General features: G+C 43.6%; 8 protein-coding genes and 1 long non-coding RNA gene across 10 annotated transcripts; 5 read left to right on the forward strand and 4 right to left on the reverse strand.

The window, feature by feature from the left end:
* The first annotated feature begins 21 nt into the window (after positions 1-21).
* On the forward strand, positions 22-5,029 carry LOC120448393 (PAN2-PAN3 deadenylation complex catalytic subunit PAN2). Its single transcript, XM_039630385.1, has 16 exons — positions 22-196; positions 298-488; positions 550-719; positions 776-1,922; positions 1,979-2,093; positions 2,155-2,276; positions 2,330-2,429; positions 2,499-2,558; positions 2,616-2,911; positions 2,976-3,172; positions 3,237-3,599; positions 3,659-3,857; positions 3,919-4,130; positions 4,195-4,416; positions 4,475-4,584; positions 4,647-5,029. Exons 1-16 carry the CDS (start codon positions 142-144, stop codon positions 4,811-4,813), a joined length of 3,726 nt encoding a protein of 1,241 aa, XP_039486319.1. The 5' UTR covers positions 22-141; the 3' UTR covers positions 4,814-5,029.
* Positions 5,030-5,170: 141 nt separating this feature from the next.
* Positions 5,171-6,336, forward strand: LOC120448458 (immune-induced peptides). The gene is made up of 4 exons (XM_039630479.2): positions 5,171-5,357; positions 5,423-5,635; positions 5,695-6,143; positions 6,207-6,336. Exons 1-4 carry the CDS (start codon positions 5,306-5,308, stop codon positions 6,216-6,218), a joined length of 726 nt encoding a protein of 241 aa, XP_039486413.1. The 5' UTR covers positions 5,171-5,305; the 3' UTR covers positions 6,219-6,336.
* On the reverse strand, positions 6,305-11,975 carry LOC120448385 (Fanconi anemia group I protein). The gene is made up of 13 exons (XM_039630373.1): positions 11,574-11,975; positions 11,056-11,510; positions 10,761-10,996; positions 10,593-10,702; positions 10,091-10,541; positions 9,945-10,033; positions 9,774-9,886; positions 9,446-9,711; positions 9,023-9,366; positions 8,624-8,964; positions 8,235-8,566; positions 7,402-8,173; positions 6,305-7,330 (listed from the first exon to the last, which is right to left on the reverse strand). Exons 1-13 carry the CDS (start codon positions 11,670-11,672, stop codon positions 6,457-6,459), a joined length of 4,482 nt encoding a protein of 1,493 aa, XP_039486307.1. The 5' UTR covers positions 11,673-11,975; the 3' UTR covers positions 6,305-6,456.
* On the forward strand, positions 10,490-10,979 carry LOC120448480. The gene is made up of 3 exons (XR_005616102.1): positions 10,490-10,620; positions 10,673-10,773; positions 10,843-10,979. It is a non-coding gene; the product is annotated as an uncharacterized LOC120448480 (long non-coding RNA).
* Positions 11,315-12,631, forward strand: LOC120448468 (kunitz-type serine protease inhibitor nigrescinin-2). Of its 2 annotated transcripts, none has more exons than XM_039630491.1 (2): positions 11,315-11,450; positions 11,888-12,631. In XM_039630491.1, the coding sequence occupies exon 2, from the start codon at positions 11,972-11,974 to the stop codon at positions 12,320-12,322; it is 351 nt and encodes a 116-aa protein (XP_039486425.1). In that variant the 5' UTR covers positions 11,315-11,450; positions 11,888-11,971; the 3' UTR covers positions 12,323-12,631. The 2 variants fall into 2 exon arrangements, with proteins under 2 accessions (XP_039486425.1, XP_039486433.1); XM_039630499.1 differs by lacking the exon at positions 11,315-11,450 and adding an exon at positions 11,534-11,649.
* A 3,713-nt stretch (positions 12,632-16,344) lies between these two features.
* On the reverse strand, positions 16,345-19,297 carry LOC120456593 (dymeclin). The gene is made up of 5 exons (XM_039643506.1): positions 19,042-19,297; positions 17,784-18,969; positions 17,228-17,725; positions 17,046-17,168; positions 16,345-16,980 (listed from the first exon to the last, which is right to left on the reverse strand). Exons 1-5 carry the CDS (start codon positions 19,182-19,184, stop codon positions 16,831-16,833), a joined length of 2,100 nt encoding a protein of 699 aa, XP_039499440.1. The 5' UTR covers positions 19,185-19,297; the 3' UTR covers positions 16,345-16,830.
* A 1,291-nt stretch (positions 19,298-20,588) lies between these two features.
* LOC120455274 lies at positions 20,589-23,575 on the reverse strand. Its single transcript, XM_039641298.2, has 3 exons — positions 23,346-23,575; positions 23,150-23,235; positions 20,589-21,427 (listed from the first exon to the last, which is right to left on the reverse strand). The coding sequence occupies exons 2-3, from the start codon at positions 23,198-23,200 to the stop codon at positions 21,239-21,241; spliced, it is 240 nt and encodes a 79-aa protein (XP_039497232.1). The 5' UTR covers positions 23,201-23,235; positions 23,346-23,575; the 3' UTR covers positions 20,589-21,238.
* Positions 21,957-23,143, reverse strand: LOC120455273. Its single transcript, XM_039641283.1, has one exon. The coding sequence runs from the start codon at positions 23,101-23,103 to the stop codon at positions 22,030-22,032; it is 1,074 nt and encodes a 357-aa protein (XP_039497217.1). The 5' UTR covers positions 23,104-23,143; the 3' UTR covers positions 21,957-22,029.
* A 505-nt stretch (positions 23,576-24,080) lies between the features above and the next one.
* LOC120443692 (mitochondrial import receptor subunit TOM7 homolog) lies at positions 24,081-24,729 on the forward strand. The gene is made up of 2 exons (XM_039622935.2): positions 24,081-24,357; positions 24,466-24,729. Exons 1-2 carry the CDS (start codon positions 24,258-24,260, stop codon positions 24,528-24,530), a joined length of 165 nt encoding a protein of 54 aa, XP_039478869.1. The 5' UTR covers positions 24,081-24,257; the 3' UTR covers positions 24,531-24,729.
* Positions 24,730-24,780: the final 51 nt, after the last annotated feature.

Below are 24,780 nucleotides of genomic sequence, written 5' to 3' on the forward strand. Positions count from 1 at the left end.
CGTTGGAGAAGGGGTAGTATTTTCACAGCAACTGTGCTAGGGTCACTCTAATCGGTGCATCGCAAAAACGGCTGGCAGATTTGAGCGAAATTTGTTCAAAAATAAACAATAAACCCCCGTGAGGGCATCACCGTGCGGCAGATGGATTACGTGTATTGCGGCACCGACCCAATCGGCGCCTCCGAAGACATACTAAGTGGGTCAAGGGGTCGCTTTTAGGGCAACGCTCACCCACACGCACACACATGCAAGCCAGCTAAAGCTTTCTCCTTTGTTTTCTGTTTACTTTTTGAAAAGGTGTTTATGACGCGGGATCTGCGCCGGGAAACGGACATTTCTCGCCCAGCTTCAATGGATTTAACATCGGCACCACTGATCCGGAATATGTGGAGCTTGTCCCAGTGCTCGCCGACGGCGGAGAGCACTTCGGAGTTTCCAGCGTGGCGTTCGACGACTACGAAGAGCTGCTGTGGATGGGCAACCAGGGCGTAAGTTCCTCGACCCGCCGCCAGCCAGGCCTTCTAATCCTAACGTGAATCCTTCTCGCAGGGCCACGTCACTTCGTACTACACCAGCTCCATGCAGAAGTATACATCCTTTCAGGTCCATGCCAGCGACATTGTGCGCGAGATCTCCACCTTGGACTCCGGAGTGCTGGCGCTCACACAGACCTCTCTGCGCCATCAGATCCGTAGGGGTCTGCCCAAATTCACCTTCAAGTAAGACACTCGCTGGCACAAAGATTCCCCGAAAGTGAAGTTGCAATTGGTTTCAGATCGAACAATATGAAGGAAATGGTGAGCATGCTGCAGTTATCACCTCACCGTCTGGTCATGGGTGGACTGCAGGACGAACTCATCGACTTTGACCTGCGCACACTTAATGAAACGCGCATAGAACACGTGGGTGCCGGCGGCTGCACAGTTCTTCGCAAGAATTCACGTTATCTGTTTGCCGGCGACCAGCTGGGAACGGTGACGTTGCGCGACCTGAACAGCCTGAGTGTTCAGCACACAATCAAGACGCACACTAATATCCTTTCCGACTTTAATGTCCAGGGGAATCTGTTAATCTCTTGCGGCTACAGCGGAAGGCAAAATAATTTGACCATTGACCGCTTCCTTATGGTCTACGATCTGCGTATGCTGCGCCTAATCGCGCCCATACAAGTGATGATTGATCCCCAGATGCTAAAGTTCCTCCCATCGCTTACATCCCGACTGGCCGTCGTGTCCAGTTACGGCCAGGTTCAGTTGGTGGACACTGTGGAGCTCAGCGAGCCGCGAGTATCCATGTACCAGATTAATACCAACGGCAGCCAGTGCCTTAGCTTTGACATCAGCTCCTCTTCACAGGCCATGTCATTTGGCGACCAGTCGGGACACATCAACATGATTGCGGCTGTACAAACGCCTCAGCCGCAGTTCAATCTATTTTCCCGAAGCACTGAGTTTGCAGACGTAGTGCCACAGCTGCCGATGGTCTCCATTACCGACACCAACTTTCCACTGTCGTCGGTAATGCTGCCCCACTTGACGACGGGTACACAATGGTTCTCAGACTGGCCGGAGGAACTGCTACGCTACCGCTACCACAGGCCCAAGACCATTGATCCCGAAGTGCTGAGCAACATGAAAATGCAGGGACCCATTGGATACTCGCCAAACCCGCGTACCGCCCGTCGAAATCAAATTCCATACGTGATTGAACAGGGCGGCGTGTGCAGCTCAAATGGTAATGGAGCTGCAGCGGCGACCAAAGCGGAGAACGGTGTGAAAATCATTCCGAGACGGTATCGCAAAGTCGAGCTTAAGTACACGAAGTTGGGTACCCAGGACTTTGACTTTGACCAGCATAATCAGACATGTTTTGCGGGCCTGGAGGCAACGTTACCAAATTCGTACTGCAATGCTATGCTACAGGTTCGAAAATGTTGTGAGATTTTAACACATATTCTAACGATTTCTTCTTCGTCTAGGTACTTTATTTTACCGATGCGCTTCGTGTGAAGCTGCTTGAGCATTCCTGCATCAAGGAGTTTTGTCTGTCTTGCGAACTGGGGTTCCTATTCAACATGCTGGATAAGAGTACTGGTAAGTTTCCTTGTACCATGTGGCTATACTTAAGTAAAGTATTAATGTATGCGCCTTTTAGCTTCTTCACCTTGCCAAGCAAGCAATTTTTTGAGATCTTTCCGCACTGTGCCAGAAGCCTCGGCACTGGGATTAATTCTCACTGATCGCTCATCGAATGTCAATCTAATATCTCTCATACAGGCAAGTAAATTCATGGTTTTTTGAAAAGATGTTTAATTTATGCACACTCTCAGAACTGGAACCGATTCATTTTGCATCAAATGCATTACGAAATTTTCGATTCCAGCAAGAACACATCCACCTCCAGCGGATCTGTGCAAATATCAACGAACGGTAACAACAACACAATTTCCTGTTACAATTTAGTTAGGGTATCTTAAGTAAATATATTTTATTTTGCAGCGGAAAACGCGGGCTCGTCGGAAATAAGTGGCTCGTCGGACCTTTATGATTCCATTAGTGGTGAGAAGTTGAATAAATCTTTAATTATGCTGTAATCATATGCCCATATATGAACAGATGATACCACTAAGGAGGACGATCGAGAACGCAGTAAGATCAACGCAGAAACTGAAATCAGTAAGATCTTTGGGACCAAGCAAATTTGTATAAACCGCTGCATCAAATGCCAAGAAGAGAAAATAAAGGAAAACATTCTACTTGCCTGCAATATGTCGTACCCCACTCATATCAAAGATAGTGATCAGTATTTCAACTTTAGCACCATTTTAAAGCGTTCCCTCAGCTTAGAGAAGAGTATTCAGGCTTTCTGTGAGAGATGTAAGAAGTTTTCGCCAACCAATCAGAGCGTAAAGGTCGGGAACAAACTTTATATTGAACCAGTCAAGATATTACATTCTTACTTTATCTAAATTGCAGGTTACATCTCTTCCGCAAATTCTGTCCATTAACTGTGGTCTAAACAACGAAAAAGACATTACCTTCCTAAAGCGCCAGCTTAATCGCTGCAACGAAAAGACGACTGCTGAGGCGGCAGCTTCCCTAAGCACAAGTAAGCCGTGCCGATATGGAGCCAACTGTTCGCGAAGTGACTGCCATTTCATGCATCCGGATCGGTGAGTTACGTTAAATCGGAACTGAATCAGTCGTTTTATGCATATTATTGTACAAACTGGGTAGGAAATCTCCATCGCACACAAGCCAACCAAATGCCGTAAATAGTTCTCCTAATGGGCGCCAAAAGTCTTGGGTTCCACTAACATTTACTATGGGCATCAATGAGCAAGGTGAGGTGCAGGTGCAAACTCAATCAGATGCAAGCACTGGCAAATCGGAAAAGGAAGAGGAAGAGGAAAAGCCACCAGTAAAGGGTGCGGAGAACAATCGTACGTACGCACTACATGCTGTGGTGTGCCAAGTCGATGATGGCACTCAAAAGAACTTGGTATCGTTGATAAACGTGCAGCGGCCATATCATACCATGAAACTGGCGGAGTCGTCAGAGGACCCTCAAAATCAATGGTATATTTTTAACGATTTCAGGTAACTTTGATCTTTGTTGTTAATAGTCTTCGAATAATATTGCTCATTTTGGTCAACAGCATTTCGCCCGTTTCGCCACAAGAGTCGGTATGGTTTACATTGGATTGGAAAGTTCCTTGCATACTCTTTTACAGACACGTAGAGGAAGACTCTGAATCTGCTAGTACTACTAGCTCGACCATCACGGAAAGTGACGAAACCATTCCATCAGAGAGCAGCAGTGGCTCGCCAACAAATCTATCTAACCCTTTTCTAGAGGTTTAAAGACAATCTTTAACTATTGTCTAGCAAATGCTAATTTATATCTTAACCTGTCCAGGAAATTGTCAGTCCTATAATGGGCAACGTATGTACAGACGCCACACTAAAGCCGTTGCAGCCAGATGAAATGCCGCAGTCGGGTGACCTGGTCGCAATGGATGCCGAATTCGTTACCTTAAATCCAGAGGAAAATGAGATCCGCCCAGATGGAAAAACGGCGACTATTAAGCCGTGCCACATGAGTGTGGCCAGGATTTCATGTATACGAGGGTAATTCTTTTATCGAAACAACAAAATAATCCTTTTTATAAGCACGGTTATAAATGCTTTACAGACAAGGCGCGGCTGAAGGAATTCCATTCATGGATGATTATATATCCACCCAGGAGAAGGTAGTGGATTACCTAACTCAGTTCTCGGGAATCAAACCTGGGGACTTGGACGCCAACTTCAGCAAAAAACGACTGACTGCCTTGAAGTACTCATATCAGAAATTGAGATATCTCGTTGATGTGGGAGTAATATTTGTCGGACATGGTCTGAAGAACGACTTTAGGTGTGGTGCATTGCGTTATAGGGAACATATAGACCACTAAATTTTTTTGTGATTTTAGGGTCATAAACATCTATGTACCGTCAGAGCAGATAATAGACACGGTGCACCTGTTCCACATGCCACATCATCGCATGGTTTCGCTGAGGTTTCTAGCTTGGCATTTCTTGGGTTTGTATATGATTTATCTTTGATATGGAATTTTTTCCAATATGGTTTTCTAAATGCCAAAGGTACTAAGATCCAGTCCGAGACACACGACTCCATCGAAGATGCACGGACCACTCTGCAGCTCTACAAGCACTATTTGAAGCTGCAGGAAGAAAAGAAGTTTGCCAACGCCCTCAAGAATCTTTACGAGCGCGGAAAGCAGCTCCAGTGGAAGGTTCCAGAGGACTGATTCGTAGTTGAGCCCGTTGCCAATTCGACGAAACTCATAATTAATGTGATCGTCAGTACAAACGCTACACCGATCTAAAATTCCGGCTTTTCCCAATTTTATTATGTTTCAATGCATTGCTATGTGCTATGAAGCCACTGGGTTTTCATGTTGTATTTGTCTATCTTTATAAAAAAAAACGAAACAAAACATACAAGTGGTATATGCTATCAGTGATCCCTAATTGTTTGTTGTTCTTTTGGCTCCGAGTGTTTACAACAAATCTAAGTTGATTAAGCAAACGAGCAAATGCGTTCAGTTATCGGTGCGTTCGGTGCAGGTCAATCGGATCATTTTGTCCAATATTCCCATCCGTGAATTTCCCGCTGCTTAGGAATTTTTTAGATGAATTTGATGAATTTCTGATTTTGGACTTCTGCGCAGCTACTTATAAATACCACGAGAAATTCAAGCCAGTTAGTTAAAGCTCAGAATTCACTCAGGGAACACATAATGCATTTTTTTGGACTGCTCGTGACGTTCGTTTGCTGTGTTTTGTGCGTTGGTGAGCAACACCTTCACCATGGTCCCGTACAACAGCGACTAATCGGCATTTCATTACTCCCTCAGCTGCCGATCCCCAACAGATATACGGCGAGAATAATGGGCTTCTTGCTTTAGGAACACCTGGCAACCTATTATACATTCGTGGGCAAAACGATGGTGTCTACAAGGTTCCAGGAGTAGGTGGTCAGTTCCAGCACGCATCGTCGCCAGCGGAATCCATCTACACGGATAAGCATGGGAACAGCTATAGGAACATAAAGCAGGCTGGCGGTCCAAGTGAATAAGAAATGTGGTTTAAGGCAATGCATAAATCTTATTTTGGATTCCATTTTAAGGAATACATGCTGTCAGCGGACCAGCTCAAGCTGTTGAACAGCCCACTTCCCCCACTGTCCGGGATTTCCCTTATGGGACTGCGGCACATCATCAATTTTATGTGACGCAACCTGGTCGCACTGAGGATGTGGGTTCCCGTCTAGGTCTTGTCCAAAGGAACACGTATAATTTGGAGTATCATGAGGAGCGATCTGGTCGACCGGTAGGCTACGGCAATGGAGTTCAGGATGTGGGTGCCGGAAGATTTTCTGTCCAAAGGAGCATGCGTAGTCCCCTGTTTCGTAAGAAGCGATGTGCTCGCGTACAGGGCCAAAACTTTGTCACTAATTGCGATCAAGCAGGTGTTTGGAATAATGATACGTCGGTGTGGAAGCGTACGGACGGACGAACTGTCTCGATTCTTAAAGACGGGAGTGTTATTGTTAATGGAAATGGGCGCACTCTGCGAGTGAGTACCTTTTTGAATTTACCACATTACCAAATATACTTATAAAACTTTATTTATTTGCAGGTGCCAAATTAAATAAAAAAAATTTATTTTCAAATTAACAAGTTTAACAAAAACAGTTAGATATATTATTTTTTAGGAATGGAAATTGCATGTAAAGATACTGAAAATAAGAGATTGCGGTATTACCAACAATTCTTGAGTTTATTACACAATATAAAATAGTTTATAGTACCACAAACAACTGGCATGGATTATTTTCTTAATTAATATACATATTTGTAATAACGGATCTTTTACTTTTTATAATAAATCATAATTTCTTTAAAGTACGTGGTATTCCCAGTCTACGACTAGGCTGTGGTTTTTTCTTCTCAGCGTGTACTTCGCGAGTGCAAAGATCTTCTGTTGGATTCTCTGTTTTTTTTTCCGCTAGAGCTTTTGACTTTTTAGTAGTGCGACTGTCATGTGATGGCTGCTCCTCGGGTTTTTTAGTGCCTTTGGGTACACTCCCTTTTGTCTTTGGCTCTACTTTTCTGTTTCGATTTAATTTTGAAGTGATATCAGATTGCTCCTCCTCGACTTTCTCTTTATCTTCACATTGCACTTTGGCTTCCAGCATTTCTGCAGCTTTGCGACCCCTTTTCCGTTTTGGTTGTGGGTCCTCTGCTTCACTACTAGATGCACGCCTCCTGCGCTGACCTTTCTTCTCTATGAGTATGTATTCATCTTCCTGATCCTCCAACTCCTCTGGGTATGTGGTGGATTGATTATCATCGTCTTCCTCTACATTCTCATTCTCATCTTGATCCTGATCTTCACCATTACTGTCTTCTGTGGAAATGTTGCGACCATCTGAGATACTGCGTTCTATAGCTGCCCTTAAATCCGTCGATTTAATATCAAAGTCGCGCATCGTTCCCAAATGAAGGTAGTCTGTAAGCCTATTCTTGCTTTTGGTCTTTTTCGACAAGAGAATAATGTGCTTGTTGAAGTCCTCGATAACCATTATAACCTTGGGGATAAGCCGGGTCTCTCTCAAAACTTTTGCGCGTTCTGCTTGAACCTTTCGCTTTTTTGTATGCAGCTGCGCTTCCTCATCAAGGGTATTAGCTTCTATGTACGTAATGAGCTCGTAAATATTCGCCGGAAGTTGTTTGCCAACTCCACGTAGCAGAAGTTCAAATCTGTTAAAAAAACAAAAAAAGATTACATTAGATAGACACTAGATATGATTGACTAGCCTATATGAGCTTACTTAGTGCCTCGAATGTTTTCAATGGATGTCTCTGATGTGTAGCTCGATATGTAGTGCTTGGTAAGGTTTTTCAAACAAGTGTAGTGCTGAATCAACAATTTCATAAGACCGTCCATTAAAGAACCAAGAGGAATGCAAACGTTTGTAAGCACAAGCAAAGTTCGAGATATGTGGATTATTTGTGTGCATATGGATCGATCCATAGAATCTAGGCTGCCCCGCCAATATATGTGGTCCATTTCGGGAACCACCTGGCAATTGAAGTTTAGATTGTTTGCTTTGTTCACAAAGTAATCTACATCGTTCAGCTGCTTTTGGACGGCAGCATAAAGATTCTGTAGGCAACTCTCGGCGGTCACAGTACTAATGGACTTTAGACTTAACGTCACAGAGTCTGATGGCTCTACTTCTTTTTGTACGCCCAGTACGAGACCCAATTGCTTGGCAATACTGTCAAAAAAGGGACCTATGTGGGTTTTTTGCCGCTGAACAAATAGCATTCTGTGCACCAGGCCCATTCCACTATTAAGAATCTCGTTTTTGCTGCAAAAATTTAGAAGCCAAGTGTAAGATTCTGTGGCAGCACGATCCTGATAGTCAATGTGAGCTAAAAGAGTTTCAAGCGCCTCCAAAAGGTAAACAGGCAATTTGGAAACGAAATCATTTTTACAAATTGATTCATCAGTGCCGTATTCGGTCATAAAGTCATCTAAAACATCCTGAACTGTGTAAATCACTTCTTTGTTTCTGCTCCCTTTTATAGATGCCATATCTGAAAGTTTTTCCATAGTTTATATTGTCATCAGATACTTAACTTAACTTATGTAACTTACCAAATGATTTGACGAATTCATCAAACTTCTTTGAATACGTTACATGAACTGTTTGTAAGCATTCAGAAAAACACTGAGTGGCTAGGGCAGCGCTCTTCATATCAAAATTTTTCCACACCTCCGGCAGGCGTTGAATGCAGCGCTCGTAAATAACCTTTGTAATGTCAGTCAATTGCTTAAAAGTGCGCTTGCTATAGGCCAACTGCTTATAGTCGGGCTCTAGGCGTATAGACTCCACTCTGCTGGCCGTTATGGATAAAACATATCGGACAAGGGGCTCATTGGACCGCAGGAAAACAGTTTTTTCTGGAGCAGCAAAGGCAACGACGTCACTAAAAAAATGTATTACAGTTTATGAAGTGAAATGGTTTAACACCAAGGATACTAACTCAAGCAGTAGATGCAGCAGCTTATCTAATATGGCCAAATCCCAAATATTTTCAGGCTGTGTACACATGGTCTTTACTGGGACGCCGTTTACGGTCAAATTGCACGTTGATGTACTATTATTCTTGGCCGTTTGCTTCAACTGTTTTTGGGCTTTCTTTGATGCATCGGATAATGTTTTAAGACTCTCCAAAAGCTTACAATGCTGATTGAAAAGAGGCAAGATTTGAGAAACAGCGTCGTTTTGGGGCTTGGATCTAAGCAATAAGTGACTAATGATTCCTTCAATAATATTAAGTTGCTGCAACACGAGGGCGCATTTTAGATGTGTTGCTGGGGGCGTCTGAAATAAGTTGGTATTAGTTAATTTTATGAAATTTTAAAGTAATAATCTTGGTTACTATCTCTTCCAAGGGCAATCTGTTTGCCACCATACGGTCCACACAAAAACGCATGAGCCTATTCATCTCACGAGTGTCGTAGCCCGATGGAGCTCGATCGAAAACTGCCAAGCAGTTAGCTACAAACTGAATCAATTTGCCCAGGTTGTCTTTAAGCTGAATCTCCATCAATTGATTATCGCTAGAGGTAACCAATTGCTCGTAGCGAATGCGAAATACTGTGTCTAGATCATCATCAGCATCTTCTGCAGAGGGGGTGTCAAAGAAACTGCGAAAGTGCCAGTCAATGACTTGTAGGACATGGGGCACTAGTTTAGCATTGAGTTCCACCGCTCTCTGAAGATCTGTTTTAAAAACATTTTTAATTTTTCAAAGTTGGCCTGGTTAACACAAAATTATATTATCTGATTTTTTTCAGCTTACTCTCATAGAGGGAGCATCGTATATCAAATTGTTGCTGCAAGCAGTTTCGCAACATTCCAATAATTTCCAGCGTAAGCATGTCGAAGTTCCTTTGAGGGTTACTACGACTGCCTAGTGTGTTTTGGGTCATTATGGAATAGCCAGAGATGCTGTGTTGGGTGCAGAAGCTGGTGGCACTTGAGGTCTGACGCACAGCATTGCTGTTGTTTAGTTGTTTAAGGATCATACAGAACCCATAAATCGCCATTCGCCGTTTTTGAATACCGCTAATATATATAGGACAAAATAGAAGGTAAATATAGTGTTACTAATAGGTAATAAGACCCACCTCGAGCTCATTGCTTTGCAAAGTACATCAATTAGCGCATCCCGAATGCGATTGGAAATCTTTAGTAATGGTAGAATAAAGTTCATCATGCGCATAGACTGCTCACCAGACAGCTAAAATATTTACATCGCGTTTAGCTTGAAGTATAATTATCTCACTTGTTTGACTTGCCCATTGCATATGCTCCAAAACGGATTGAATTGGTTTTAAACACTCGGAGACTGTATACGTATCAGCCACACTTAAAAGTGTGAGACACTCTGCAAAAACGTGTTTTATTTATAAGGTATTATTATTATATAAGTATTATTACAAACCCGAGAACTGATTCTGATCCTGATATACTATCATCCACTCAGAAATAAGTTTAATAATGCCTTGACCAAAAATGAATCGTTTTCGTATGAACTTTGTGAGAAAAGTGATGGCCAAAGCGTGCATCTTCGGCGAATGCGATTTTAGCAAGTAAAATACTAAATGAACCAGCCCAGGTGTAATTACATCCTTTCCGTCTTTGTTCTGATCAATGAGCACCGTAAAAACCTGCTGCAAATCAACTTGTTTACGTTGCAATGTATCCCGATACCACACGGAGTCCTCGGCAAACGTACGCTCTTCCTCATTGTTTTTGATCACATTGCGCAGAAAAGGTAGCAAAATGGAATGAGATATTCTGGCAGACTCTGGGTCACGATTAATGCTAGTCATCGAAATGATGGCGCTGAGCATAAACGGAGTAAGGATCACGTCGGGCATATACAGGAAGTTCTGGAATGAAGTTTAGTTACTGAGCGATCGATTTATTTGAGGACTGCATACTCTTAGCATTATTGCCAAATGCTTTTCAGTAAGTTTGTACATGGTACAGTAGTTCAAATGATGCAGGATAGTCTCTTCAGCCTCCCTTAGTTCCTTATCCGAGAACAAGTCTAAGGATCAGATGCTCTCAGTATTTAGGCCTATAGTTAATAGTCTATTTATGCTTACCAATGCTATCTAGGTTCGTTGAGTTGCTACACATATCTGAGAAGAGCCGTTTGTAATAATTGCGATGGAAATACTTTTCTAGGGCCAGCAACGGAATAATCAACTGGGAAGCAGTGCTGCACATCGAAAACAACTGGAAGCACAGTGCTGGGAGTTCCATGGGCGATAGCTCCTGCAGGGCGCCTGAGAATTTGTTGAGCACCGTCAAAACTTCTCCACTGCTAAGATTCATGGTCCTAAAGAGAACGCACGAGTTGTGTGTTAAAGTTGTGGTTAGTTTAAGATTGTCACCCACTTGAACATGTCGGCAATTGGCGTAAGGATTGAGGGTGGCCATTTCATGGTGGATATGCTCCTTACAGTGGTGTCCCTTAACTCCGTACCATCTATGGATATGCCGTTCAGAAGAAACCGCGGTCTGGCCAAAAGAAGAGACAGCGCGTCCGGCAGCAAATCCTTCCAGCCGACACATTTTGCATCTCCCTGGCGTATCCCATCCATGCAGTGCTCCACGATCCAGGCCAGCTGCTCGGACGGAAAGGTCGCCAGGTCCTGCGACAGGCGCGTGATCAGATCGAAAGTTTGTTTGTAGCTCAGTTCCATGCTGTTCAGTCCTTCCATAAAGCTGCGGACGCACTCGAATCGCTTCGCCAGGGCATCCTTGCTATTCGGATTGAAGCCAAGAAGAAGGTAGTTCCAATATGTTATCCCCTCGCTGCGTGTCATCGTAGATTTAAGGGTTTCTTTTAACTATTAAGCAGTATGTATCAATTAGGATTTATAGTTACATTGCTTTCCGCCTCTGGGCTTTACCTTTTCTATTGGAGTGTTTTGAATGAGCAGTTCCAGTTCATCCAGTCGCCCCTTTTCGCCCAGACTCCGCATCCAGGTTAGAATTGATTCGCGTGCCATACCCAACTCAACTTTAGTAATAATTTACGATTTAAACAAAGTCGCGCCAGATTTCACTAACTACCAAAATAGGAATGATAAACACTTGATATACACTACCGATTACTCCACGCATTGATATCGATACATTGCAACTGGCGTGACTTTTAAAGTAACCATAAAAACTGATAACAGCAAAGTCGCTTTCCATAAAACTTTTCGTATAAATCCCAAAGCTGGACTGCAGCGCCAACAGTCGCGTAAAGACAATTGCAAAGTGATCAAGTGAAGAAAACGAGAAGCTAAATCAAGTACACAAAATGCGCGGACAACTGAAAGAGTGCGTCGGACTGGCAGTCGGAGCAGTGGTGCTCCTCGTTCTGGCGGGTATCGGCGAGGGCGAGGCGTGGCCCATGGACCTATACGACGACGTGAGCGACTTCTTCGACGCCATCTCGCTGGACGATGTGGCCAACACCGGACGCAACACTCATCCGGAGCAGTTCTGTCTTATGCCTGCGCGCAAGGGCGTCTGCCGCGCCCTGATCCCGCGATGGCGCTACGACCCGGAGCAGAAGAAGTGCGTGGAGTTCAAGTTTGGCGGCTGCGACGGCAACGAGAACAACTTCGCCAGCTACAAGGACTGCATGTCCACCTGCGAGGGCATGTAAGGGTCTCCGCATGCGGATCCTGTTCCGGATAGCGATCGGACCTCCACGGCCGATGTGTTGCCAAAGGCGGATGCTTTTCTTCGAGCTCTGCAATTCAGCGAACCAAAGGCAGCATTCTCCACTCCTAAACTCACGCACATCATCTATGCGATTATGCATTAACCGTTTCGTCTACCTAATATTTATGTAGTTTCTGTCATTGATCCATTTACTTTGTACTTTTGTGGTTGTCCAGCACTCGCCACCCATCTAGAGCTTAAGTTATTGTGATAAAATACTTGTATGCAATAAAGAATTTTGTATAACGACCAAGGTGATGTGGTTTTCACTAATGGGATGTCTACGATAATTTAAAGTACACTGATACATGCTAAAATTTAAAAATTGCTTAAAAATTATTTATTTAATGTTACATCTACTGGTTACTAGTCAATTTTTATTAATAACTAAGTATTACATGTTTATGAAGATTGTGCTGCATGGGCTTTTACTTGCAACCTATCTATCATTAAACTATGTGGTGTAGCTTTAATTCATATTACATATTTAATAAATGAAACTTTATTCTCGATGAAATTATCCTCGATAAAAACAAAGAACGCCTGCTAGTCCGTATTTCTAGACATTTCTAGCAACTACAATTGTTTGTTGACTTCCAATCAAATCGAGCCAGCAAAATCACTTTCAACGATAGACAACTGGTTTTTTGAATATTTATAAACATTTTTTTGTTATAAACATATTTCTGAACTGTTGATTGGGTTGCCCGAGCCAAAAGTCGCGAAAATAATTAATAACGGCCTCAAAAGTGCGAGCGCAATTGCCGGAGGCGAATATCAGCCTAACTTTCATAGATTTCACTTGGAAATGGTCCAAAGCACAGTTCGAGCTCTCAATGCAAAACTGGCCCATTCATGCGGTCGGCGATCAATCGATCGACAGATATAGCCAGGCATAATCATAGCAAACAAGATCAGCGCTGCAAAGGTCAGGCACGGCCGGATGAGTGGACCACGTAGTTGGGTCTAGGCAAACCACTGCGTCAGCGTCAGAAATACGCACGGATGAGGCGCGGCGGAGTCACTCGGAATTCGGCAGATCTGGTGGACAAACAAACCGGTGAGAAACCGATTCCAATACCGAATCCGAGCCAAAGTCAAAGCAGGTAAACATAAACAACCGAAAGGTGCGAATTTATGCTAAGCCGATTGGCAACAGGCCAGTCGGACAAAACCATCAGAGAAAGACCACCAGATCTAATTCAGCCAACTCGACTTGGCTCGCACTGAGACTCGACCTGGGATCTGCGATCTGCGATCTGGGACTGGGCAAATTTCCAAGATTATTGTGCGGGCCTGCACCCGTTGGTACAAATTGCACATGGGCTCTTTGGCGAACAGCAAAATCGGTGGATCAACGACCTGGATCTGCTTGCCAAAACAAAATGCGAAATGCGGGCCCAGCCGTGTCGTTGCCACATCATTCCTACCGGCGAAAAATGGACCGGCTGCTGCCGCAGCTCCATTAGAGTGGTCGCTCCCCTTCTGCAGAGTGTTGTCTCTGGACAGTGGTCAGTCGAGTGGTGGTTACCATAGCGGTCCATTTGCCATTCCCAAGATGTTTTTCGAGCTGGGAACAACAATCTGAATCCAAGACAAAAATAATGCATTTCGAATATACGAAATGCTATGTTAAACTCCATTAAAGAGTTTTTATGCATAATTTGGTTGAAATATATTAGGAACTGAAAATGTATCCTATCCTATATGATATACCTATATATTATATGTAGGTGTCTTTTAGACCTCATTCTTATCCGGCTCAAAGAATATTTATACATATGCGTTTTTAAAATCTATATAAACCTATTTTGATCAAGTGTTTCCAGTTAGGAGTGTGCATTAGTGGCCCACTTCCGACCTTTAATAAATGTTTCGCACCAATCCCAATCATTGTTATTACTTATTAAGTTGGTTTAACTAATTTAAACTGAAATTTGCTCAACAAACCGCAATTGGCAAGGGAAGTGAGGGGATAGAGCGCCAATCAAGTGCGCGCATGCGCAACGCTTTTCGAGTTTTCTTTGCCACTTTTCGAAATTCGGTTTTCGCAATTGCAGGCGGGTTGCGAACCTGGCTAAACTTCTGGCAAATTCTAGTCATTGGGCAATTGGCAAATGGCAGCACAATACAAATGGCTAACAAAACGCAGTGCGAAGTCAATAAACCTTATTAGCCTGCATATCCAAAACAGTTGCACAAAGAGGCAGCCAGCATAGAGAACTTAGTGGCAAAATGGGAGGTAAAGAAATTTGAAAACTTTTCGCCGTTTGTTGTGGGCTTAAATGAATTAAAATGCAGCACGCCATGAAAAGCTAACAATAACAAATTTTCCGCCTTTCAGCGGCGATAAAACAAATGCAATTTTTATCGCAATGCCTAGCTGTGCGTATATGTATGCATTTAGTTATTTAACACACGTCCGCAGAGCTGACTAAAGTGCAGCAGCGATGAGAGCCGGGCGACCACAACAAAACCTTCAGCGGATTGAGCCCCCATACTCCAAGTCCCGCCCCTTTTACCGCCCAACCGTCCGAGTCAACGAACCCCAATGTAAGCAGGCAGTAAAAGTCCGTTCATCGTTTTTCCCGCGGCATTTTAGCCGGTGAAGCTGGTGGTGGGAAAAAAAACATATTACCACTAATAAACAATAAACAAGGCAGCTCATCATCGTTGTTACTGCAGCTGATAGTGCAAATATCCACAATAAAGAGTAAACAATCAATCCCCTATGCGTAATGTTAAATGATAAACTAGAGACAAGGTGCTTAAGTTTTGTTTAAGCGGCGTATACGTAATAAGGTAAATTTCATTGAAACTTCCGTTTGGCGCTATTTCTGTGGCGAAAATCATATAATATATAGCCTTTTGGGTATTTAAATTTAAATTTAAGTACTGCCCCCTAACCCAGTAAGCTTTGAAGAACTATGATTAATCGATCCTTATAATTTCACTCTCTCCAAGAAAGTGAACCGAAGCTTCGGTTCTGCAGTTTTCAGAATATTTGGAACAAGAAAAGTGAAAAATCCATCCCAGTATACAAACTACTTTTATAACAAAACACTGCCACGCTCTGTTTACGACCTGCAAAGGGAATCTAATCACACTTTTTATACCCGTTACTCGTAGAGTAAAAGGGTAGATTCGTTGAAAAGTATGTAACAGGCAAAAGGAAGCGTTTCCGACCATATAAAGTATATATATTCTTGATCAGGATCAATAGCCGAGTCGATCTGGCCATGTCCGTCCGTCTGTCCGTCTGTCTGTCCGTCTGTCTGTCCGTCTGTCTGTCCGTCTGTCTGTCCGCATGAACGTCGAGATCTCAGGAACTACAAAAGCTAGAAAGTTGAGATTAAGCATACAGACTCCCAAGACATAGAAGCAGCGCAAGTTTGTCGATTCATGTTGCCACGCCCACTCTAACGCCCACATACCGCCCAAAACTTCCACGCCCACACTTTTGAAAAATGTTTTAATATTTTTCAATTTTTGTATTGGTCTTCTAAATTTCTATCGATTTGCCAAACAACTTTTTGCCACGCCCACAAACCGCCCAAAGCTGCCACGCCCACACTTTTGAAAAATGTTTTGATAGTTTTTTATTTTTGTATTAGTCTTGTAAATTTCTATCGATTTGCAAAAAAACTTTTTTCCACGCCCACAAATTGCCAAAAACTTTCAGTGTTTAAGACTCTCCTTCGCACTTCCACCAGCTGAGTAACGGGTATCAGATAGTCGGGGAACTCGACTATAGCGTTCTCTCTTGTGTTTTGATTAAAGTCAATCAATATTGCCAAAGAAGTATGGTACCTAATTAAAAGCCAGGTTGACAGACACAGAAGGAAACACTGGAGCCTGAACATTAGTTAATATATAATTTATAGACTTTTTCAATTGCTAAATACAATATATAATTATCATAGACTAAAATGTAAATATATTTTTGCATATATATTCCGATTGTTTAATATGTATATATACTTTTTATTGGATTTGGTGCTTCCCATTGATTAGAACATCGATCTTTAGGCGCACGGAGCTTAACTTCCCTCTGAATACGATCTTTGTTGTCCGCTTAGCAAAATATGATCATGTTTCAAGGTTGCAATATTTTATCATGAACAATTTCCGACTGGATTGCTTGTTAACATACACATTAGTTTTAGCGTAGGTAGATCTAAGTATTATCTTTAGTTCTCTCGTTTGCTTTGTCTCCTCTTATGGTTAACGTTCGAGATGCGTATGCCTCTTATTTAGCGCAACATTTTGCTTGCTTTGTTTTTGATATTACATTTCGACATTTTGGCTTGGATCAAAAGGTAGGGCGTGGTATATGGCTTTAAGATCGGGTAATACCGCATAGAAGACAAACGGAGAAGCATTGAAACATGGTGAAAACCAAAGCGGAGCCGGGTGTGTGCATAAGAGGAAGGGATAGAGTAGTAAATATTAGCAGGCAATGTCCGTGGTGACGCTCTTGATACTCTCCGAGCTGAAGTGCACGCAGCCGTACTTGCAGACCAACGTCCAAACATATGGAATGAAGAACTCCTCGGGAGCGTCCTCCTCGACGTACTTAAACTTAAGATCCGGGAACTTCTGCAGAGACACAAACAGAATAGGTAAGCCTTACATTTGAACACTTCTTCGAGTGGATTACTTACTCTAAGTCGATCGCTGGACCACTGACTGGCACCTTTAGATATAACCTCAAGCACTTCGTTGACCCCAAGCTCGCCTCGTTGCTCTTGCACACGCTGCAGACGCGAAGAAAAGAAACCGACAACCTAAAAACGAAGGAAGCATGAGGATCATTTAATAATCTGATTATAACTAGTGAGCTTACCATATCTATGTTTTGGATGACATCCTGAAAGGCGTGGTGACTGCGAAAGCCCTCAAAGACGCTGCGCTTATACAAAAGAGTGTACACCAAGTTGGGACAGTAAACCAACTGGTTCGTAAGGCAGGAGTTAAGGATTTCCAACACCATGCGCAACACCTCCTCCAGCACGCTTAGATCTTGAAGCATGTCTTCCGGTGTCGTCGAGACGTTTACAAACACTGCGCTGTCGGCCGGTTCCTTGAGCTGCGCATCCAGGCGCGTGTGCTTTCGAGCGAGCGTTTCGAACAGCGAGACCAGTCGCTGTGCAACGTAGGGGTGCAGAGCGCGGAAGTGGCCGGACATGTTAGCCAGCGCCGCCAGGCAGTTGGTGTGCAAGTATTTGTCGCGCATTTTCAGCATGTTGTACTGTATTGTGCGGATGACGATCAGAATGAGGATGCCGCCCAGCGATATCTCCGATATGGTGCGTTCCGTATACCATGTGATGTTTTTCAGCATCTAATGGGATGACAAACGGATTAATAATGCATCTATTACGCGCGCACTGTTGACCTACTATGGTGTGCACATTCTTGTTGAAGCCCTCGTCCTCACTCAGTATCAGCAGCACGATCAAGGACATATAGATGTGGTGTGAGTTGCTATCAGGGGCGTTGTACAGTGTCTGAAGGATGGGAATCACCAACTGCTCCAAGTCCTGTTGCTGCATGACGAACCGATAGAAGCGCTCGTTGCGATGGAGGAGCAGATAGAGCAGCAGCGTGGCCTGGTCGATGGTAACGATAAGACATAGAGTCTCATATACCGCCGAGAAGTCGATTTGGAAGGAGACAGCTCCCTGTTTTGGCGAATCCTTTGAGTCAGCGCAACTAAATAGGCTGGTCCGATAAGCGTTATCCTGCGCCGTACAGTGGTTAGTCAGTATCAGGATCAGCAGCAGGCTCTGGTTGGCTAGTGGGTAGTGGGTACGAAATCGCTGCGAGAGCTCTCCACCACCGGCTGCTTGGCCTGATTTTAGTACGTCTGGCTGCTTACGGAACGTGAAGATGGAAAGCAGGGACTCGGCAATGCCAAAGACGAAGGATCCGGCAGAGCTGGACCCAAACATGGTGTGCGGCACCTCCACCATTCGCGCCACAAAGTGCAGCAGTGCCGACATCAGCACGTTGGCGTGCTGACACTTAAAGACCGTTCGGAACACGATCGACTTGTCCGTGGGCTGCTGTGCAAACAGGTGCACTGACAGCAGGGTAATCAGCGTGTTAACGGCCTCTAGGTGCAGGTGGTAGGTGAACTCCTTGACAGGAATCACTACAATTAAGTTTACCAGGGCATCGATGAAGGTCTCAAACTTCGATCCGTCCACAATCACCGGAACCGCAGCCGCCGCCGACTGTTCGGTGGCCTCCATGGCAATTGTGGCGCTTTCCGGCGGCGTCTGTTGCTGCTCCTCCAAGGCCGCCTGCAGCAGCTCTGCGTTCGGCATAGCCTCAAAATGCTGCAGGAGCTGGAACTCAGAGCCCGTCTCGTTGATGTACTTGACCAGGCTGCGGATGATAAAGAGCGCGTTGAAGGTCTGCCAGACGTGCATGTTACTCTCCTGGTCCGACAGCGACAGGAGCTCGCTGGTCTTCTCCAGAAACACGGTAACCAGGGAGCCGAAGTTGCCCGTCTTCAGGTTGTTGCCGATGAACGACTGGCAAAGCGTCTCCAGCCGACTGTCCAGGTTAAGCTGGTCCTGACTGAAACACACACCAATCCCACCCCGAGATTAGCCCTGCTGACGTTGTCGCTCCACTCCTCCGCTGGCTTACCTGTTCTCCGGCAGCACAATGTTGTAGTTGAGCAGCCCGTTCCAGAAGGCCTCGTCATCGTGGGCGATGTGCTGGCGGCCCACAAACCGCTGGAGCCACTGGTTGGACCCCAGGTCGGCCGTCCTGCTGACGTTGATGCCCATTCCGCAGTCCAAAAGAGTGCTGTTGGCCGGCCAATGGTTATATTGGTGGCACGTCACTTGATCATCTAGCGGGGGGTGAGGAGTTTACCCTGCCAGTGTGACCCTCGCGCGGCGCTGCGGAAATCTGTGCAGCTGTGGTGATGCCGCCTCGCAATAATATTGCCGCAATATTCAAAGACGGTGTTCAAGAAGGAACTACGAATTTCATATTGAAACGAAGTCTCTATCCTTTGGATATTGACATATATATTTCGTAAGAGTGATATTTATGATCTTAGAACCCGTCTAAGCATAGAATCAAACGTAATTCTTGAAGCAAATTCCCCATCTGCATTATTTAGGAAGTTATTTTGATATCATTTTAAGGTGCACCATGTTGAATGCCTTCTTTTATTTCCATTATTTGTCTTATATGTATATAAAAAAAAGTCCTTAAATGGTGAAATTTTTTCTGGAAATTATAACATTATTATAAACAAACATGTAAACAGCCTATCTCATGACCAGCATATTAAAAGAAACTTAATTTGCATACTTTGCGGTTATATGGAAGTCTGAAAAATTGGGACCACAGCTTTTAAACTTAGGGATGTTGGAAATCCTATTTTAACCTAGACTGACTTCCCAAGAGTATCGAGTATCACGTCTTTGACAGCCGAAAACTGTCGTTTTGCTGTTAAAAATTTCAAAAATTGTGGAGGAATATCGTTTGGTTAATTGAAACCAAGCTGGGCTACTGACCACGAAACTGAAAGTGTCCATACGATCAGGATGTCTAACAAGAAAAACTGCTAAAACTTCTACATTGAGACATACAATACATACATGGTTTCAGTGTTTGATACACAGTCAAAATCAATAAGTTATTATTTTTTAAAGTGCATATATGTACATATGTAAGTGTTTCACAATGGACCCGGAGCGAAAAACCCGAGAGGTAGGGACAACTTGTTAGTGATTGCAAACCAAGACTTTGGGGAAATTAAATTGTTCAGGACAACAGGGAACTTTTGTATTATTATGGTGCGATCGTCACTGGTTCTTAACGTCGTAAAAAAACGTTTAAAATATATTACCTGAGGAATTAATATTCAGGTTATTACACAAATATATTCCAATCCATCACGGTATCTTTTAAAACGGTTTAGTTTTAATATTTTCTAGAATTCAAGTAGTTGATAATAAATTGTATGAAATAATCTACAAATACTATAATAATAGGAAACATAGGAATCCAAACATAAAAAAGATATTAATGATATTGAATTATAATATTCCCACAGAATAATTCTTGCATAATTATTATTTTTCGGTTTTGCGTAGAATTGCTCGGGCAGATAAATTAAACTATTATAGATCCTAAAGCTTGTATGCTTTAATGAAAATTATAAATAAAAATCAATATTTTCGAATTGAATATAATGTATTTATTTGAATACGCAGCTAGAACTAGTTTGTTTCTTGGATACTGACACAGCCTGCTCGGCGATCTGCTGTCCAACGAAGTCATTCTTGTTTTTATCCCTCCCTACTTAGTCGTTTCTCTGGTTTGCAAATAACTTGTAAATAAATATACGTATATAATAGACTTGTTTACACATAAAATATATATAACTAAAACGGGCAACAAAAGAGTATAGGAAAATTTGGGATTTTCGCAAGCTTAGCGAATCTTTTTCTCCATCGTTCCTTCGTTCAGTTTGTCTGCTGATGGGCTTTTCTCAAACATGACTTATCACAAATTTATTCCTTTTAGTTGGCGATGCATGATGTGCATGTGTAAACAAGAAAATATATCTTTATATGCGCACAGATCCTCGCCTCCGATCAATTTATCGAGAGTATTACAAAACAAGCCTCCATGTCCGAGTTCCGCTTGGGTCTGTGATGAGTGGATGACTTAACTTAGGCAAATATACACGATGATGGCGGGTGGTGAAGTTGTCGAATGTGTGACCTCAGGACATGGCGCTCTGGCTCTTCATTGCCGCTTCTACCGTTGGCGTTGGCATCGCTATGATCTCCGCTCTGACCTTCTTGGCTATAGCTCCATCCTAGAGCTTGCGCAGGCCCCGGTGCTTCTGCTTTTTGGCCAGCAGTTGCTTAAGGCTGAACGAGGACAGCGCGATGCCGAAGAGCGCCAGCATGGTGGCCGAGCGGGTCACCACACGGTTGGGCGACGACGAGCTGGTGGTAAAGCCATGGCTGCAGTGCGTCGTGGCCTGTGCGGACAGCGGCGGCGCCTGCGAGAGATAAGATAGAGAAAAAGATTTAGTTTTGTGCTATTAATATATAGCAACCCAAACAAACAATAAACTTGGCCAACTGCCCGACCGCCCACGCCCACACAGGCAACTACGCAGCAGAAACATTTGGCGCCGGCCGTTGGCAACCAGGTTCAAGTGCCCCGGCCACACGAATGCGCTTACCCCACATGGTCGCACGTTTATTAAACTGATTACGGGGGTCGATGTAATGCCAGATTATCGTGACTGGCATCACTATCAATGCGTTAGGGCTCCGATGACGTTTAACTGCATTATCAATGAGTTCTACAGCTAATCTTGAAACCGATCTCCGCATGCCACGACCTCCTTTCCACCTTTCACTTCAACTGATAGGACGGTTTCTTTTCGGCAGCGCTATCTGTCCTATCCACTTGAGCATGCTCTGAACGCGTGCCGCTAATTAATAATCCGCAAATTGGGTTGCCAAAAAAAAAATAAGCGGAACGGAATTGTTTATAAATAAATGAACTTGAATTCTTATCCGCAGGTTTCATGCATAATTTCAAATGCAAATTTATTTCGAATACTTGAGTAAGGTAAATTCCAGCTGATTATGATTATGTCGGACGTTTCGCTTCTGTGGTGGTTTCTAAATGCTCAATCAAGTGCATTACATCCTGTGTGCGAATGCCTCTGCTGGTGGTTTCTTTGGCCAAGCGCCTGGGGCGTCTCCCTCCGCCACGAAGCGAGGGTTTGACTACTGTGGAATGTCGTTTAATGGCGTCTAGGAACATGCCATTCACCCCTGGGTTCAACTCCGGGACACTGATAATAATATTGAGAGCAGGCGGTGTTAGTGACTGACTTTGCGGTTGGGTGGATGCTTTTTTGGGCGGACTGCTGAAGGGAGTCCCCTTAGGATTGATGCGCGGACGCGTCCTTACATTAGCCTTCACACACGCGGGTAGTAAAGGTATTTCAGGTTGGTATTCCCGGCTTGGGGCCGTAGAGACCTTAGGTGGAGTCACATTCTGTTTATCTTCGGTGTCCTGAGTTTGCGAAGTTTTTGCCTTGGGCGAACTCCCTAATTTGCCGGATAAGAGAGTAAAAGGTATTTCTAGCTTGGATTTCAAAGCTTGATTGGGTTCCTCGTTTACAGGAATGTTTTCCTCCAGAAAGCTTAAGTCTGGAAGATCTAGTCCTGGGCACGGTTTTTCTTTTAAAGGTGAGTGCAGATCTTGCATGGAGCTAAGACTCACATTTGCCTTAAGAGGCGGTTCAACCGAGTCGTGTTCTGTGGCAGGAGTCAATTGCTGCAGCAATTCTAGTATAAATTCGTCGTCATCATCTGGAGGAGGTTTAGACAACAGTGCAACCGGTTGAGAAGGTAGCGTAGGAACCGGATTTTCTAAGAGTTTGGATTGTAGAGCACTGATGGGAAGTGCTGCCTCCAAATCCTGATCCTCATCAGAGGATACCTCATCGTTGTGAGGCCACAGGCAGCTCTTGGACTCGCACTTCAAGAGCTGCTCCTCTAGATTAATGTAAAAGTAGCGCAGCGTGTGAGTCCTGCCTTCACCTTGACACTCCAGACATTTGTCTCCCGGTTGCAGTCGCTCCATTCCAAAGGCCGATTCTGGGCAGGGGTTTCCCAGGCTAAAAAACTCAGAGGTTGCCCCCGGAATACGCATGCTGTTTCTGCAGCTTGCCAGCCTGGTTTAATGTGCGAGTGCTCACCTGACCGAAGGTTAAACGGAAAGCGTACAGGCCGAGATTGCTTGTTTTCATGGTCCGTTCCAGTTCCAAATCGAGCGAATCGGGACCTGAAACAGTGACACGGTATCCGGTTATTCGAGCTTACATAACTTGAATTGATTTTTCCCCGACTTTGTTCCTATGCGTTTGCTCATTGCTGGCGTTCGTTATCACTTACGTTTCGTTTGGCTATGAGAACTCAGTGCTCGGCGCTCCCTGATTATCCGCGATTGCAGGTGCAGCCGATTAAACCAGCAACGTTGCTAAAATTTGGCGAGCAAATGAAAACCAAGAAAATTAAACGATCTAGAACGCATGTGAGCAGCGGGAGAGAGCGAAAGGGATGCGAGACTAGATCTGGTACTTTAAATCACTGCGATAGTATCGGTCAACGGAGCACTGGCGTGCTGCGATAGTAAGCAAGGGTGTTCTTTATTTTACATTCATCGTCTTGTTAAAAAATTAACGATATGTACACATGATCACTTAAAATTTGTATTATATTTTCAATGCTTCCTTTTTTTTTCGAAAGGTTTCTTTAAATATGCAGGTTTTATTTTTTGTATTAATCATTCATTTTATAATTTAACACTCGACTCTTGTAGAGTGGACATCCTTATCAATCCTATGGCAAATCGACCTCACTGTGTTTCTGCCAGACAACAAATTCTTATTTTATTTTTTTCATGACATGTAACAACGTGTTGGTACAGCCAGAAAATGGTAGATAAAACCTTTTATAGTGACAAACATAAATACAAGAAAACAAAAATTTAAAACCAAAGCGCAAACAGGTGTGACCGTTCTAGAAGCACATTTAAATTGTAAGCTCGATTGCCTATGTTGCCATATCAACAGAAATCTGTACTTAAATTAATTATACTAATTCATAAAATTAGACAAATATTTCGGGCCCAGCAACCTGCGACAAGGTAATCATTAAAAAGGGAAGGAGAATTACTTTCCTAAAAAAAGTGTCTGTCAGCTGTTTTCCCCCGAAAAAATCGCTGTTGTTCAACACTTCGTTTTCAGTCGGAGAAGTATTCATTTCATAATTCTCAAATCGAGCTAAATTAAATATTCGTACGAAATGGAGATTTCCGAGGGTGTTAAGGAGCGTTTGGGAGTTGTGGTCGGGGCGGTCCAGACTGGATTCCACTGGGGATTCGTGCCCCTTGTTTTGTATTTGGGTAAGTTTTTGTTCATGTTTTTTTTTGTCAACTACACGCGGCTGGAAAGAAGAAGCAGCGGGAAAATATCAATTTGACTTCGAATTTGACCAATTTCTGTTTTCGCAGGATTTATGAAAGGAGCTGAGCCTGGCATGCCGCCGTTAAATATTTTTAGTTTGTTATGGCAATAAAAAGTATCGACTGGACAAAACATGATAATTTTTGCGTCGGGTGGTGCTCCGCATTTTGGCTCTGATTGGATTTCAGGGCAATTCCGCAGTACCTGCAGTTATTGAAAATAAATATCTGTTACTAAAAGAATCAAAATTTTGCCATGTATTTTAGAATCCACCAATATTTCAACAAAAATCACAGTCCATAAAAACGTAACCGATTGGTTATTTTTACTTAGTTCTCTAACGGGTGGTTTTTTTGTGGGTA

This window comes from Drosophila santomea, chromosome 2L (genome assembly GCF_016746245.2).
Source record: "Drosophila santomea strain STO CAGO 1482 chromosome 2L, Prin_Dsan_1.1, whole genome shotgun sequence".
Classification (NCBI taxonomy): Eukaryota; Metazoa; Arthropoda; class Insecta; order Diptera; family Drosophilidae; genus Drosophila; species Drosophila santomea.